A 17,406-nucleotide genomic window follows, 5' to 3' on the forward strand; every position below is an offset into this window, starting at 1 on the left:
TAAATGAGAAGTAACAAACATCCCAATGCATTCTTAAAAACTTTATTAGTGTGACACAGGTACTCAGTACAGACTGCGAAGTACAGTCAAAAGTCTAAATATCCCCAATTTAAATCTCCCGTCTGTCTCTGCCTGCGGCGCTACATACTAGAGTCAGCTTTTGGTATCAGTACAAGTGTTGGAATGACCTTCCTCCGCGAGCTAATGCTGAAGCAGTGCAAGTGTAAGGATGTGCAGAAAGATGCTCTGCGAGTCACGGAGACAGAGGAAAACAGGCGGCGGCCCCTGGCACAGCTCCATTGCGACAGCGAACCTGGGAGCAGCGCCCGCTCCTGCAGAGCAGCTGAACGTGACGTTGTTCCTCGCAGCACTAACTTCTGCCCTATTTCCACATCCCCTCCTGGGGCACGAGGAACAGAAGCAAGGACTACAAACAGTGCAAAATTAACAAAAAGGTCCGCCTGTTGACCTGAACTTCTCTTTGATCTCTGCTAAAGGCTCGTGCACCTTCTGTATTGACTCTTCTGTGATGGTAACGGCGTCATTGTCACACCAGGATTTGTATTTGTTCAGTCCAAGAGACTCCTGACATTACCAGATAACAGTACAGATGATTGGAAATAGGAAAAAAAACCCAAACTAAAATCCGTATCTGGTGTGTTTTTGCTGTTTTAACTACAGGTAAGGCAGCATCCGAAATACCTGTTTTATTACTAGATGCAATTCATGAAGCAGTTAATCCCCAGTTTCTCATTCTTTAGCTACCCACAGCTTATCTACAGTTTCCTACCAGGAACTGGCTTGAGGTAAGACTGCGCAGCCAGGCTGAGGTGGGCTGAGGATAACTAAAGCTCACGGCATTCCAGAATACTTAATGCATTCACTGCAATGCTAAAAATGCTAGCACATACAAATTCTTCTGAGATTTACAGGCACTATGTGGAAATTATGTGCAAAAGTCTGCAGATATTTTTTTTTGGCATTGCTATTCATTTATGAAATATATTTCTTGCAAATATAAAGCATTCTTTCCCTCTGAAAACTGAAGAAAATTACAAAAAAAGTCAAAGTATATGAGTATAATAAAATGAATGGCTAGGGGGGAAAAAAAAACCAAACCACCTTAGTCTACTACTGGGAAAAAAGAAAATATGAAAAAAGTCCAACAAGTATCACTGTACAAAAACCACCCAGAGTAACCACATGGGTTTTGCATCAGCTTTTGTTCTTCAGGAATAATTATCCACCAACAGAAAGACGATGTTTTACGTGATGCACCAAGATCCTGGGAGGGAAGAAAAAGAAATTAAAAAAAAAGGTTAGAGTGCTTACCTTCTTTAACTTGGGAAAAATATTCACAAAATAAATCTGGGAAGAATTATCATAGAGATTTAAGTCTCTAGTGACAGCAAGAAACCCAGGAAGGCTAAACACCAAGAGATTAGGCACTGTTTGAAAGTGACACTGCGGTGAGCGCGGCGCTCCCCGGCACACGCAGTGATGACGCCTTCGGCCTGTGCGAGGCCGGTGGGCGGATCGTCACATGGGATTTCGCCGGGTACCGTCACTCACCCCTGCAGCAAAGCCAGGGCTGACGCTGCCGTCGGAGGGGAGAGGCTCCTCCGCCGTTCAGAATGCCAGCGCTCGGGCCCTCCTGGCTGGAGCGGCCAGCGCAGGATGAGCCGCTGCCTCTCCCCTCCGCACCTAGCACTTGTGCCACGCTCCACAGCGCAGCGACAGAACATTCCATGGACTAACGATGACGGTCGCAGACCCCAATTACTCTAACGTTAAGAGCGTGCTCAAGCCAAGCACAAACAAGTACACGGTGGCAGCGGAACACGTGCACAGAGCAGAGCACCAAAACCTGCTGCAGCGGCCAGCTTCACTGCAGGAATATTTATCTGTTCTGCACGCCGTTCCAAAATTAGCCTGGTGCAGAAATAATGACATAATCTCACTGTCCTAACGACAGGAACAACCAGTTGAGATGTGCTTGGTCTTCATTTCTCTGTAACAAGGTCTTACTAGGGAAGCAGTACGTCACGTCTTGGAATCCTTAGTTACACGAACCTAAAGGAATTCCGCTACATGAAGTCATTCTGTATGAACTATATGGACAAAGGGTGCGGGGAAAAAAAAAGTAAGGCCTTTCCTGCCTAGGACAGTGAAGTTCAAGGTCATTCCAAGTGTCTGTAACCATCTCTTGCTTCAGTTAAAATTCCGTCAACAAAACCCAGCTTTAATAACACCAGCATGAGTTGTCCTTGTGGTAGTTCAAGGAATAGAGAGGAAGAAATCTCACCCAATGATGTTAACGCTTAGCTTGTTTTCTGCTTCTCAGATTTGCTGCTGGAGGACTGTCCCTTTGCCTACAGAGCAAGAGGAGCATGAGACAGTAAGAAACCGTGACAAGCGAAAATCTGAAATAAAACAGTGAGTCATGAGGAGTCACAGTTCAGACATAAGTACGATCTGTGCTTGAAGTACGGACAGTTTAGCAACGGTATTCGTAACTTGCGCTGTGTATGTATATTTTCATTTTCCCACCATCACTGACTCAGTTTCAGCTACAGAGGGCTGTGGCTGACCTGTTCATACCCTATTTCTCAACATCCTTCCACCCATGCTACTGAGCTTGTCACAACTCAGAACATTAAAAAATACATCGTTCTGAAAAGGAGTTAAAGACCGCCCCACTCCCCAGTTTTATGTTGAAAATTCTAAGTGTTGAGCAATATTAGTTGTTTAGCTTACGTAAGTTTTAATTAAACTGAATTACTTATGGTTATAACAAGGCGTGCTTATTCTGTTTGCCTAGCTTTGCTTAGCACGAACGGCCAGCTTTGCTGAAGCCTTTAGGCTGCAACAGAGCTATTTGTCTCAGTAATGTTCCTAGCAGCTGGCAGTGCTGCGTTTAGTTTGTCACTGTAAGAAAAATGCTGGTATCACACCGAAGTGTTGGCAGTGTTCTTCCCTAAGTCTGGGACTTTTCAGGTCCCCACGTTCTGGTGGCGAGCGCAGGTGCACAAGAAGCATAAAGCAGAAGATCGGGAGGCGACAACCCCCCGCAGAAGCTGCAAATCAACAAGATCAGAGCAGCCAACGGCCAGCCTGGACACAGAAAAAGAATCCCAGAAGGTGTCAGAAGATCCCAGACCAAACACCACCACTGGGCTCAAAGAGGCGCGAAGAGCGCCTGAGGGGCGGGTGGAGATCCAGGGGTATAAATGCCCGGGGGCTTCTTTGTTCAACGTCCCTCTCCGGCAGCACCAGCCCGGGCTGACCTCGCTGCCGGACCTGTCAATTCCATTACTCGTTTTTATAAAGTCAGCGTCTGAGACTCTGCTGCAGGAAACCTTGGGTGGCGCCTGAAGAACGAGGGAGCGCCTGAGAGCGTCTGTCTGTGTGTGGAGTGGGAAGGGGCCGCCCAGCAGCTATTGGGGGTTCCCTGCCGCGCAGGGACCTGGTCCCGGCAGTGACAGCCTTGCCGGGTGACACTCTTGGGACGGGTGTCAATGCTCGGGCAGTGGCTTCTCTAACAGACAGTTCTGATGTTAGACAAAAGGCATGTGTGGCAATTTCATAATGAAGAAAAATCCCATCACTTGAAACACGAAACATGAAATTTCCAGAGCAGATGTTACCATCTGATTCATGCATCTACCAGCACGTATCCTGTGGGAGAACAACATGCTGGGGAAAGCTTCACCCTTACCTACATCCATTCTGGATGACAAAAGCAACACAACCTTTTCTAATTATTATTTTTTTAAATATAGAACGAACTGCCTTCCTTTTCTCACCAGATTAATTCTACATGCTTATTTATGTAGAATTATATGTAGGTCTTCATTTTTTTAAAATGAGTTGCAATAGTAACTTGAGAAATGGACGTGTGGCTGAAGGAATACGTTCTAATCACTTTCAGAATGTTGTTACTTAAAATTGTCAAGGAAAAAGAGGTGTGATGGGGATCCCGAGGCAGCTACAGGATGTGAAGTGTGACTCAGACCAGCAAATATGGGAATGAGAAGCCTGTGGAGCACGCACTGAGCGCCCTGTAGAAGACCTCACTCTCTCTGAAAGAAACATATTTTAGCACCCAATATTGAAAATTTCCCTTGAAACAGACAGGTGCTTTTCTCCTATGTATACACTTATGAAAATGGACCAAGTTCAACATATTGATGTAAAGTTCTCCTCGAAGAAACATCCATGTAATACAAATCCAAAACCCAGTTGCCCACCTTTTGTGTTTATAGTGGTAACTATCCATACTATAATGTGTATGTTTCTACCTTTTTAGGGTCTTTGGGTTTTCCTTTATCTTTTGGGGTTGGTTTAGTGGTGATGGTTTCCTTTCCGCTTTTGTCCTACACTCCAAAGAAAAAAAAATAATTACAGTTACAAACAGAACAGAGAACTCGTGGCTCCTACTTTGACATCTGCCATAACATTATTCTAAACGTGGTTGGTAAGGTGGGAGAGAAGTCAACGCAGGACACGTGCATGTAATTACTGCCCTCAATCCACGGCAAGCTGCAATCTGGAGCCTTGCTTAATGCTGGGGAGACTCGGACACCGGAAAGCCTGCACAGATGAATACGCTGGTATAACGGGGCGCATCTTGTATTTACTACAAAGTAATAATGTTGCAGCAGAAGATCTAGCTCCAAAGCTCATAACCAAATAAAACAGCACATAAAACACCAACAGTTTGTCCAAGCTGTTTGAGGATCTGGCGTCAAGGCAAGCGCTTGGGAACCAGCGCAACGGTTCAGAAGAGCTGCTTGTAAACACAGCTATTTCCTCCCAGGAATTACATCTGATTTGAACTTTAGTTTCAAACCTGCTTCTTCTCTTCCCCCCAGGAGAAGAACAAACACAGCAAAAAAGTACAATCATAGTCAACACTCTAAGCATGGACAAACTCATAATCCACTCTTGCTAACCAGGTGCCCCGCAGTATAAACTCAGGGAAGCTAATGCAGAATTCCACCTGGGAGCTGGTTATGCTTCCACAGCTGTGTCTGTCCAAGGGATTTAATCTTTCACTGCTAATACCTGGTTTGGTCAAAGATCAAAGATCTAGTACAGCCAAGCTTTGTTTTTTCTTTCTCCTTGCAGGAAGCAGGCGGGACGCTACTGCAGGAGAAAGGCAGGGATGGGCCGGCAGGAGTCCGTGGCAGATGAGAGACAACGGTTCCTGCTTTCCCAGCTGAGTACAAAAGCTATTCCCCATTCAAAAAAATGTTTACGCTTCCCGCTGTCTGCAGGTGAGGCACCAGGGCATAGGATAGAACATGTCAGATACAGGATAAGAGAGCAAACAGGTAACAGGAGGGAGTTACTGGTTCTTAACCAGTTTGAGCTCTTGTAGAAAACAAAAGGAGTCCAGGATTTTCACACCAATATCCCACCAGCTGCTTCAGACGGCTCCTCTGCCAAGGAAGTGGGTAATGTGACTGCAGTGTCACAGTGGATGTCTCAAAGCCATACAAGACCTCTCGCTCTGCACAAGCTCAAGGTAACAAACTCCGGGTTCAGAGCAAGCAGAAAGCTCATCTGACAGGGATGCTTCTCACATGTGGACTAAACCTCAGCCCCCTTCTTCACACTCCTTTCCAGCACAACCATCCTTTCTCAAACACTGTCCTCATGTTGGTGACCTCCAAATCTATGCTGCTTCCACTGCTAGTTCATTTCATATAGCCTTGCATGTGCAGCACTTTGCTGGGAAAAGTCCGACAGCTGTTTGCCAGTTGTGGTCAAGACGATTATGTGACAAATAAATGCTCCATTTCTCATTACAGGACCTCTCCAGTCCATTCCTCCTTCGTCTTTCTTGTCAGCTCTACTACTTTCCCTAACACACCTAGAAATCTTTTCTACTCCTAGCGTTTCTCTCTGCAAAACAGTCCTGAACTGTTTTCTCAGTTCCAGCCTACAACTATTGCTAGGTAGCGCATGCAGTCATTGCAGAAATTCTTCTCTGCCTCTCTACATTTTTTGGACACTCAGATCTGTACAAAAACTGTCACCACAATTCTCTGCTCAACTTACTTGTCCAAGCCCATCTTACCTGTGTAAAAGACCCTATACTCCACAAACCCTCCTTCTTCCAAATATTTAGTACAAAGCAAGATACATCAAACTTCCATTATAGTCGTAAGACAACCACTGCAGCTGAACAGCATCTTCCAAAGAGGCTAGCTCTAAACCTAAACTGAGCTACTGCAAACAAAAGCGAGGAACTTTCACGAAGTAGTAAAAAACTGTTTATTTTGCAAGTTATTAGCGGAAAATGTCCTACCTTTGAGTGCTGTGGTGTGGCAGGAGCCTCTGCACAAGTATCGAAGTCACCTGATAGGGCATCGATAGCTGCAGAGTCATCAGTAGGCTTCTGCAATAACGTTAATTCTGAAGTCACACAATACGCAACACCTCCCGCTGCCAAACTAATGTTTCAGAATTTATGTCTGCTTTAGTTATCCCTTTCTTAAAAAAACCCACCATAACTGAGTTCTACACATATGTTAGAACAGAGAAGTCTGTTCGAAGTTTCCAAGATGGACAATTTCTTTGAATACTGGACCTGAACATTCACAGTGTAGTTGTGCATAAAAAATGGATTGACTATGAAGAGTTACTCTTCACAAAAGTTTTACTGTCCACACTGTTACTATTCCTACTGCGTTCATTAGCATTTACAAGAATTTGCAAATGAATATGAGAATGAATCGTGACTTGATACCACTTAGAAAACAAGATCAGAGCACCCAGCATGAAACCAACACAGAACAAAAATATCATAAATATTACCTTTTGTTCTTTGCGTTTCGCATCATCCTTTGCTGTTGGCTTCACTGGTTTCCCCTTGGGAAGAAGAAAGATTGCATCCACGTTTTGAACTGGTCAGATTAGTTGTAAGATACAAACATGTCACTGGGAGTCTACAGGCTACAAAGATACCTGAACCATTCTGAACTGATTTCTCTGTTCCTCATGCTACTTATGCAAAGTCAGTTCATGATGTACTTTCAAGCTCTGTTACTTTCACTACATCTGCGATATCATCTTTTGACCCTTGTAGTCTATTGGAAAAACAGTCTTCTGATCCAGAAAAGATGAAATCACTGTCAGAGCAGTCACTTGCTTCAGTGCAAGGCAGCGTCCCAGGCTTTAGGTATACCACCAAGGTAAGACTTGTATATACCCTTTGTCCCCAAACTTGGAACGGAACTGCTTGGCATGAACACGCATTATTATTCACAGTTTGCAAGGATCTCCTGTTTAAAAGGAGACTATAAAGCCAAGCTTCTTCAAGGGAGACTCCCTGTTTTCCCACCTGGTTTTCTGGAGCACCTAAAATACTGAGCCAGTGTAGCTGGAATCTACACTGCTAAATTTACAGGATGTTGACTACTACTGTGTGGTTCAATGTGATTTATTTACTCAGGTTGCCCAGTTTAAAAAAAGAAAAACAAACCAATTGTTTGTTTGTCTTTTGAATTAAATGCATGCAAGGATACACATAGCTACTCTAAGTATATGATATTCACATGTTTAACCCTAACACATAAATAGAGCGCACACATTTACTCACTTATTCAGCTTCCCTGTTCTCCCCATAATTCCAAATTGGACAGACTGGCTCATGTGCACAAGTTTCTGGTGTTGCTACAAGACAGCTAAATAAAAAATAACAAAGCTTTTCCTTACCTGCCCACCTGACTCCAGAAGTTTTCGATAGTCAGGTGGGATAGTATCATCTCTTTCTCCAAGTTTGTCTCTGTGTTCAGATTTAGCTTTCTCCTGAAAGCATTTAACAACTTTAGTACTTATGTTAGAAACATTAGCAAACAGCAAGTCAGAGCGCTCACTGAACTTAGGACAGCTGCCTTTTTAGAATTTAAAATTTCAAAACTACCAGGAAAAAACCCACATATTTATTCCATTATGAAGTGTGTTTCATGCCTGAAAGTTCTAAATTTAATAGCTCTCAACAAGCGTACACAGTTACTAAGTTAAATATATATATATATATATACACGCACAGCAGCAGAAAAAAACCAGTTACGTCAACTTTCAGTTCTGCTTTTCAACAATACAACTAAAAGGAGTCATTCCATACTTTTTTATTTGTGATACAGTGATTTGCTTCGATACAGTGCACCAAATCTCATCCATGCACTGTATCATTGACACAAAACTGATGTTTTTGCAATGTCTCACCTGTGAATGCATCCAAGTGCCTTTAGCAAAACCCAGGACACTTCTCCACCTCACACCCAAACTGATCAAGAGTGGCCTACGCGTCCCACCAGACTTAGGAGCCAGAGTCAGTTTCAATTCCAACACAACTAGAAGGCAGAGCACCACAAGCTCCTCAAAACCGCCTCAAGAAGGGATGCGTTCCTTCCACTATGTTTATTTTTCCATTTATGCTGCTTTGATTTCTCACAAAAATACCAGAAACACGCCAAATACAAGAGCTGGTTTAGATCCAAGTAGGTTTCTGAGCGTATTATTGAAGAGTATTTTTGTATTTGTTAACGCAGACAGTTTGAGGCACTCTCATTTCTTTTTGAAATTTCTTCATGCGGCGTAAGCATTTTCAATGCCTTTGTAAAGACCACCACGCCACAAAGGCAGGGCTCCTACAGCTCCACTGAAGCACAGGAGCTCTGCAGATCTCGCAGTCAAAGCGTTCGCTCCCTTGCTATGGCGAGGGACAACTACCCAGACCGCAGGAACCTGTTCTACGGCAGCCAGCAACCTCCGCACCCGAGCCTGGTCTGACAGTAGGAACCTCCTTCTAGATTCCAGCCTGAAGCTATTCATGGGCAGCTTATGGTGGTTTTTTTCCCCAGTAACATCCTTTACCGTAAGTATTTCAGTTTACAACTTGCTATTACTACTACTATTATGCAAAAATGCGTCTGATTTTCTTATTAGTAGAAAGGTCTTCATACAATTACACGAAGAAAGACTGAATGAAGGAAAAACAAGTGGAAACACGCAAGTAAAAAATGGGACTGATTAAATGAACGTTGTCTGTTGATGAACTTGGTACCTCTGGGGTTATAAAAGTTAAAGTCTGACAAAAAAGAAGGCCACAAAATTAATTTTAGAAAGAGGCCAGAGAAGACGCCTGAAAAATAATTAGAATAATGACAATAAAAGGTACTGAAATCGAAGTATTGCAAATTACCTGTAGTATTTCAACACCTCCAAACAGCTAAACTATCTTAAATAATTCAACATTTTTCTCCAAAATCACAAGTAATCCAGTTGATTGAAGAGTACACACTTAGAAGCAATATGCCAACATGCCATGCAACAAGTATGTTGTTTTTTTCTCATAACCTTACACCTACATCTGAAAATCACATACTGTGTACTTCTACAAGTACATAAGAAGTATGGCAGTGTACCATTTAAAAGAAATCTACAAGAAGTTAGGCAAGTATCTCAGTTTTTGTCTGGTTTTTGTTGTGTTTTCCCCACACCCCCCCCAGACTGCACAACTTTCATAATGTCTTTTGTTACCTTTACTTTATCCACAACTGGTTTGTTCTCATCAGGGTCGGGTTCCCTCTGTCCCAGGGAATCGGACAGGAGATCCAAGGCTTCATCCATCTCTTTTCCTCCCTAACAAAGTATAAACACAGTCGTGAATGAAATCAGCTCTAAAAATAATTTAATTCATCAAGCTAATATAAGTACTGACTAATGAGCTGTCAACCTTAGTGAACAACGAACGATCAGCTCTCCCTCTGTAATTACAATGTAGTGCAATAGGTGGGGAAACATAATTTCAAGAAGGGGTTATGGAATTTTTTTTAATAGCTCTCTTTTGTTACACAGAAGCCTACTTGATCTAACGAGAACAGCTCTATGAAAAGATTGTTTTTCAGTAATTGCCATTCATTTTGCAAACATCATTATCGCTGCAGATTAGCTGCTAAGGAAGCGTCAACCTGAATTAAAACTTATTAACATTTTATCTCCACAATACGTATGGTCTTTTGCTAATTCACACCAGTTATATTCAAACACTGGTTAGAAAAAAAGCCCTTCAACCCAACTAAAACCCAGGTGGGAGGAGCTGTATATTCCCCTCTCCAGCCAGGCTGGAAACACCAGAGGGAGCTCCCTCCACACAGATGGAAATGGGGAAGGAGGGACACAACACCACCACGACGTGGTGTGAAGGGAAGTCCTCCTGGTACTAAAAGGAGGTCACGGCACTGCCCACTCCTCCACTAACCTTGAACTCCTCCTTTTATAGCCTTAACAGATGACTTTGCCACTATGGTAATGACTACAGTATTATTATTTTAAATGTTCTCATTGCCTAAGCAGGAAAAGAAAAGGTGTGGTTCGGTTACAGGCCCAACCCTAAAAACAAAACCATCGGCACGCAGGTAACTACCCGCATTGACCCACAGGAGGGAAACGAACCCATCCCCTGATGCCCTCAGCGACTCCGGAGCAATGGGCACCGGACCGGGCAGTTCCTCTCCCCAGCGCGGGTGAGGCCGTTCCAAAGGCAGCTGGGATATGACAGCGAGCGGGAGGCACTCGGACAAAGCGGGCAGACCAGTCTTCGCAGCTAGCCAAACACACAGTGCCCAGAAACTCATACTTTTTATTTTCCCAGATGGAACACTTTCTTACCCCCCAGTAGCCTGAATTAGCAATACATTATTTAACTTTTCAAAAGTCTATATCAGACTACATTGTTACAGTAAAACTGGCCACGCTCCCACCTCTCTCCATCAGGCAGTCCTTAGTTTGAGATAAGGATGTACAGAAGAGGTTGCTTACTGAGGTAGAAGCTGGAGGAGCTGATGAGTGCACTGAAGAAACTGTAGCAGCAGAGATAACGTCTGCGGAATCTGCGGGCTTTTCACCCTCCTTAGTCTTCTGCAACAAGACACAGCATTGTTATAACACAGAGGATTAAGAGAAAAATTCGCATCAAATTCCATGCATCAAAAAGGCAATGCCCATTCAGTTTGCTTCTAGGACTTTATTTTTCTTGGAAGCTCTACCTATTTCAGATTGAAGCCCCTTCCTGAGAAGCACTGGCAACACTTTTGCGTCTCAGTTTGTTCACGTTCCATCTTCCATCTCAACTGCTGGGTTAAACCCTGGCATAGCTTACGTCAGGGGCAGGTTCAATGTGCCTTCAGAGGAGCTAAGATTTCACCAAGCCCACCTATATTCCCAAGTAACACCTAATGCTCTCAACTGCAAAGCATTACTTATGCAAGTAATTGGTAAAAAGCTATGACAACTAACTTACCTAGTTTTTTTTCTTATTATTAAAGTCTTGCTCTTCTATTAATTTATTGCAAAAAATATTTTAAAATTTTAGTTATTGAATTTTATTTAAGAAAGTTTACATAAACTTTAAGGGAAACAAATTACATATCAAGATTATTGAAACAATTTGAAAATAAAACAGATCTTCAGAAATCAAATATAATCACCTTTATTACAGTTGGTGTAGGTAATGGTGCAGATGGGGATGGAGAACAGGAAAATCCTTCTGTCAAACCCTCTAAAAGATCATTTTCACTCATAGGCTATAATTAAGAAGAAAAAAAGAGGCTTATATAAGCTTTTCATCTATTAAAAAGTGATCAGGTAACACAATAAATCTCCATTTTTAAACTGAAGAATGAAACCTTACTGACATTTGAGTAATTAATTAATGAATGGAACATTCATCTGAATATTGACTTTTTTACCTGAGACTTTTCTTCAGGTTTTGGTAAGAGTGGTTTTCCATCTTTAGCCTACAACAGAAAAAGCCCCTTATATTAAACCAAACTGTCCTTAAATGACCATGCAATACAAGTACTCTCAGAGGATTTGCTGAGCAACAGGCAGTATTACACAAGAAAATGATCCAACTAGTTACCTCTAGCCTCTACTGCTGTTACTCAGGGTGTCATTTAAAAATCCAGGTCCTGTAACTCAGAAACATCCGAGTGCTGAGAAGTGATTCAGTGTGTGGGATTCTGAGCTTCCCTATTTCATGTTTCAGTTTCCATGGAAACAGCACAATTAACAAATAAAATCCCAAGTTCCAGGCGGGTAACAATGTTCCTGGATGCAGCGTCTACAGAGGCTGCACCTTTTCACACTGGCAGCTGTGGCAGGTGTTGTGCAAGTCCTGGCTATACCTAATCAACCCGTTTCTGTCAAATGAGTTGTCTGGTGATGTCTGTAAAAATACCACCTTGCAGTGTTTGGGCTTTTTAACAGGTTTGACCAATAACAATTTATTAAAGTTCTAAAATACAAAAAGCTAATGAAAGACTGCAGTGCACTGAACTCAGCCAAAATTATTCATGTGTAGGTAGCTGTGTCTAAACCACTTCTGTGCCTACGCAGGCATCTAATGACAGGCATCTAACGACAGATTCAGGAACTACAAACTGGAATTTTTATACACTATAAGAATGTCTGAATTAAACATCAACATTTCAAAATGAAATGGGGCCTCAGTTTCATCCATATACTCTGAGGAATGAAAGGACAGTAGGTCTGAAACGGCACATTAAATAAATTACTTTTGCTTCTGTTAATCTGTACTCTGGAGGAATTGTTTCTTCGTCTTCACCCAGTTTTTTGCGTTCTTCCTGTTTGGTTTTCTCCTACAAAGGCAAAATAAAAATAATATTAATAAAACCAAGTAACTACATCCCAAGAGAAATGTATTTGAGCAAGCTCTCAGCTCTTCAGTCTAGTGAAGTCTTTCAATACAACTAGCAGATAAAAATCTCCCGCAAATTAAAAGAAAGCCTCTTCTCTTGAGAAAGCCTTAATTTCTCTGCCTGTTTCTTCCTGTGTGTATCAGAAGTAGCTCTAACTGTTTCGATGAAGATCAACAGACTTAAGTGAAGAGACAAGCATAGACCAACAACAAAATAGCATTATACCTCCAGGTCTTAGTTCTTGACTTTTTCTTGACATCCACTCAACAGCTATCTGGGCTGCATGCAAAGGAAGGCTGAACACAGAAATCAGTGGCCAACTTCAAAAAGGACCTCCCCCCATACACGTTATGTTGGAAGATGACAACTAAGAAAAGGTAGTAAAGCCAGCCCTGATAAGTTTTGTTTGGTAAAAGCTCCAGCACACCAGAAGAGCTGTCCTCTCTATTTTTGGCTCCAGTCAACAGTCAATACCATCTGGGCCATGGTTTGGGGTGGCAAATGGGGGCATTCAGACTGTGACAATGAACAGCATTCCCTTAGGCAGAACACACGTTTCGGTGACTTACTTAAGGCTCCCTGTTAAAATAAGATCAGCGACAACCCCCAAAGTTTTATGTATCATTTATTTAAACAACTCATCATAAATTTGGTTCCTTTTGAAAAATGATCATACTGGATGCCACCTCTGATGTGCATGTTAGTTCAGCTTTGGCTCAGCAGTAACACACTAAGGTAATGCGGTTTTCAGAAGCTGAGGGAACCACTGTACTGTAATACGCAAAATGATTAAGGAAGTGTACTTACCGTGTTGAAATCCTACTAGTACTTCCTAAGCAGAACACAACTGGTTTCACAAGTAAATTTTGTTTTTAAAAAAAGTGAAAATATTATCTCAAAATTGTTTCTAGCCTGAGGAAATACAACCATGCTGAAGATAATTATATCAACAGTCCATTTTTTGAGGTCTGATTGTTTCTCTACCTTAACTTTGTCCACCACGGGTTTCTTTTCATCTGGGTCAGGCTCTCTCTTTCCTAGGCTACTGGACAAGGCTTCCAGTGCTTCATCTGCCACATGACCAACCTGTAAGGGTATCAGTACAGTGAAGCACAGTCCATAGTTTGGAGGTCAGCTGCAACTGAAGAAACCTCTTCATATACTACCACAACCAGCCACATATTACTTAAAGGAAAAATTGAGAAGTAAACTAAAAAGACGTAACGCATTTCTCCCTAATTGTCTTCCCATACTTGGGATCTGCTGCGTTCAAGGCGTAAGGAAACTTTGACAGAGGTTGCACTGTAAGCAGGCTTCTCCTTTCCAAAGACTTACTCACAGATAAAATGTTCCACAGGGAGGGTTGTTTGTTTTGGTTTATAATAGAAGCACATGTATTCTGATAAGAGGTGCAAGAATGTCAGCCATTAACGCATATCTTCTGAATTATTCAGTAGGATGATTATGACTTTTTGTAGAATTTGTCTTTTCCCGCACTATCTACTAAGTTCACAAGCAGCATCCCCTTTAGAGCATTAAGTGCCAGAGTAGAACACAAGAACTGTCAGTTTGATTTCCTCTATTAAGAAGGTCACTGGGCTGAGAAGGTTTGTGCTTCACTTGATTTTATTTTTTTTTTTGAAAGCACTTAGCCTTTGCGGCTTACCTCTACAGAGGAAGAATATGCCATAGTGAAGTATGCATCTGGGCAATATGCTATACCACCGCTTAAATGAAGCACTTTAGCTTCAGCTGACACTACTCACTGAAGACACAGCTGATGGAGCTGAAGACTGCACAGTGCACGCTGTTGCACGAGGGACTGCTTCCTCCTCAGTAGTTTTTGCAGACACAGGAGCTGACGGCTTCTGAAACAGAACAATTACACCGCGTTTTACCCAAGATGCTCGGAAACCCAAAATGTACCTCTTAAGTGGCCTTTTTTTTTTTTTTTAAATGAAGTGCAAAACAAGAAAGAAAATTCTAAATTTAAAGGTAGGAGTCAGGAGTCCCTCAGTTAAGGATTAAGTGCCAATAGTGCATGTTCCACTGAAGGCAACAGGGGGAGAGGGAGAAGCTGGGGGGGGGGGGGGATGGGCGGGCAACAGAACAGTATTTTTCTTGAAAGAACAACAGCATTGTCCAGTCTTAGCAAAACTATCAGCGTCAGCATCTTCAGAGAACTGGAAAGACATACTTTGGATGTAGTGCTGGGCTTCGATGGTTTGGATTGTACTGCAGGCTGCACAGGGCAGGCAAAGTCTTTTGAAAATTCGTCAACAAGATCAGATTCACTCAAAGGCTGCAAAAAAGACATAAATGCTACAGGTGACTCACTGCCTGTTTTTATTTTTTCAAGAATTATATTTCAGCTACTCAAAAAGCAGAGAAACTTTTGTAGCCTACATTGAAATAACCTTTCACATTCACGTGCAACAAAACGGCATGAATTTCACAGCACACAAAATTCAGAAAACCACTTCTCAGAGTGAGTCAGTTGCTTTGTTATCAAAAGTCAACATAATGTAGAGAACGTTACGTTCAATACTGCTTACGGGGCTACTGAAAAGGAAAGTGCAACTTCTCAATTACGAAAAAAAAGAATGCTAATATTTACTAGATTGTGTTTAATATAACCGCATCATGTTGTTATACTACTTCAAGTATAAATTACATATAGGTAGTGGAAAGCAGCGCTGTCAGATTATGATTCTTTTTTCTTTTTTCCCCAGCAGAAGGAGAGCTCCCTCAGCAGCAGTGCCACCTGGAGCTTCTCTTGGCTTGGGCACTGACTGCTGACACCCACTGGCGTTCACTGCTCACGTTTTAGGGAAAAGTGAATAAAATGCAGTTTTAGTTCCCCACCGTGTGATCTGTTACAATCTGCTGATACTACGTGATCTAGTACTATGTGACCTATATACTTCTGTGACCTATTACTAATGCTCCTGGGATCCTTCAAACTACTACTTAGACCTAAATGTTTAAATCTTTGCTAGCAGCGATCACCATTCACTTGCTATGCCCAGCCTAATTGGTTAGGGCTCATTTGGTCAAGTTCATCATATGTAAAATGACATTTCTCAAGAACAGTTCTTATTTTCCCTCCCACTTTCCTTCCTTTGTGGATCAGTGACCCTAAGCCTATAAAATGCCTCATTGCATAAGGCCCCACTTTCCACAACAACTGAATTCCTCTTTCAATCACGAAATCACAAAAACACCTAGGCAATAGCAACGTTTTTCACAAAGGTAATGCCACTACTTATGCCTACGGGTATGCAGAACAGAAGCACAAAGTAATAGAAGCTCTAGCTGAAATCATGAAGGAAGAAGAACTTCACATTCACCAGGAATCGAGGAAGAAGTGTAAGTGACTGAAGGTTTTTCAGATACTGACATAACTTTTGATTTGCTGGTTTTGGTTTCACAGGTCTAAATTACCGATAATACCACAGGAATACTGGTGAGCACGTGTTGCTCAAAATCGCCTTCTTTAAATTACAAAGAGTCAAATAGTGCCGAGAAAAATATGGCAACATACGACTTCGATACCTGTGTGATTCACTTAGAGAACAACTAGTCAATCATATTTGCGTCTCTGACTGATAGCGGTAAGGAGCATAGGAATTCTTATTCTTCTACTAAACCACTTAATGCTTTTGGCATAAGACCTCATGATTCTGAGCTCACCTTCTGCTTTGGTTTTGTACTGAACTTTAGACAAGCTATGAACCAACCTCCCTTAACTCACGCCATGTTCCTTTCCCAGAGCTTTTCTTTTTTTGGTGTGCCACCTCTTTTGTGCTCCCTGTGAGGCAGGAAGGCTTGTCTCCTAACATCAATGCCTGGTCCCCTCAGACCATGGCTGCTCTCTTTTTTTCCTTATGGCATCTCAGCAGGTGTTCCTTCTGTGCAGCTCTCGCACATCTCCCTCTGAAGACGATTACATGTCTAAGACCTGACATGAAAATTTTTACAGATGTGAAGTCTCTTCATTGCTGCCTTTGCGTTCCTCCATAATTCAAGCTCGAATAATACAAATGACTTCACATTTCAGCGAAAAAGGCACAGTGTCACTCTTGTTTAGATTGGTCCTGACTTTCACAGTCATTTCAGAAGAATGGAGTTTCCTGTACTTTTCCAATTTTGGCAGCACTCCTCAACTCACAGTATTTCCAAAGTGAAGCCCTCAGTGTCTTCAGTGCTCAGTTCCTTTGCTCTTCCTAATCTTTCCTTTCTTCCTGGGCATTTTAAACTAACCTTTGTAACTTTCAGTCTTTTTGTTCTATCTTGCACTTTCTAGGCCACAATGGATGCTTTTTCACAAAGTACAAGTTGTTCTTTGTGATTAGGAAAACGTCCACAGCAGCTTTTTCCTTCTTCCCAGTCATGTTCCTTTATATTTGATGACCAGTGAGAGGAAACTGTCAAGAAAACACAAGATTTTCCTGCCTCGCTCCTCTCTGTCATTTAAGAGCTCCAACAGACTTCTGCAGAATCCCTTACACTAACTCCCCATACAGTTTTCCTTTGTGTCAGCAGTTATTTCTGTAACTCTCTCCTATCTTCATAATCTCTAAACCTTTTTCTTGCTATGAGCTCTACATCTAGAGCCAGTGAATTTCAATAAAACCAACATTCACTTGACAAGGTTTTGTGCAAAGAA

General features: G+C 42.1%; 1 protein-coding gene across 13 annotated transcripts in view; it reads right to left on the reverse strand.

The window, feature by feature from the left end:
- Positions 1-26: 26 nt before the first annotated feature.
- CAST (calpastatin) overlaps positions 27-17,406 on the reverse strand; it is a 66,946-nt gene continuing 49,566 nt past the window's right edge. For 8 of the 13 annotated variants that reach the window (XM_063319743.1, XM_063319742.1, XM_063319744.1 and 5 more), the window contains 14 exons: positions 14,935-15,039; positions 14,504-14,605; positions 13,722-13,823; positions 12,594-12,677; positions 11,766-11,813; positions 11,505-11,600; positions 10,837-10,935; positions 9,556-9,657; positions 7,726-7,818; positions 6,826-6,879; positions 6,317-6,406; positions 4,302-4,381; positions 2,306-2,372; positions 27-1,285 (listed from right to left, as the gene is read on the reverse strand). In XM_063319743.1, coding sequence (XP_063175813.1) covers positions 2,315-2,372; positions 4,302-4,381; positions 6,317-6,406; positions 6,826-6,879; positions 7,726-7,818; positions 9,556-9,657; positions 10,837-10,935; positions 11,505-11,600; positions 11,766-11,813; positions 12,594-12,677; positions 13,722-13,823; positions 14,504-14,605; positions 14,935-15,039 — 1,113 coding nt within the window. In that variant the 3' untranslated portion in view covers positions 27-1,285; positions 2,306-2,314. The remainder of the gene's footprint in view (positions 1,286-2,305; positions 2,373-4,301; positions 4,382-6,316; positions 6,407-6,825; positions 6,880-7,725; positions 7,819-9,555; positions 9,658-10,836; positions 10,936-11,504; positions 11,601-11,765; positions 11,814-12,593; positions 12,678-13,721; positions 13,824-14,503; positions 14,606-14,934; positions 15,040-17,406) is intronic. The other 5 variants (XM_063319734.1, XM_063319737.1, XM_063319740.1 and 2 more) reach the window with 5 other exon arrangements.

Source organism: Chroicocephalus ridibundus, chromosome Z (assembly GCF_963924245.1).
Source record: "Chroicocephalus ridibundus chromosome Z, bChrRid1.1, whole genome shotgun sequence".
In the NCBI taxonomy this organism is placed as follows: domain Eukaryota; kingdom Metazoa; phylum Chordata; class Aves; order Charadriiformes; family Laridae; genus Chroicocephalus; species Chroicocephalus ridibundus.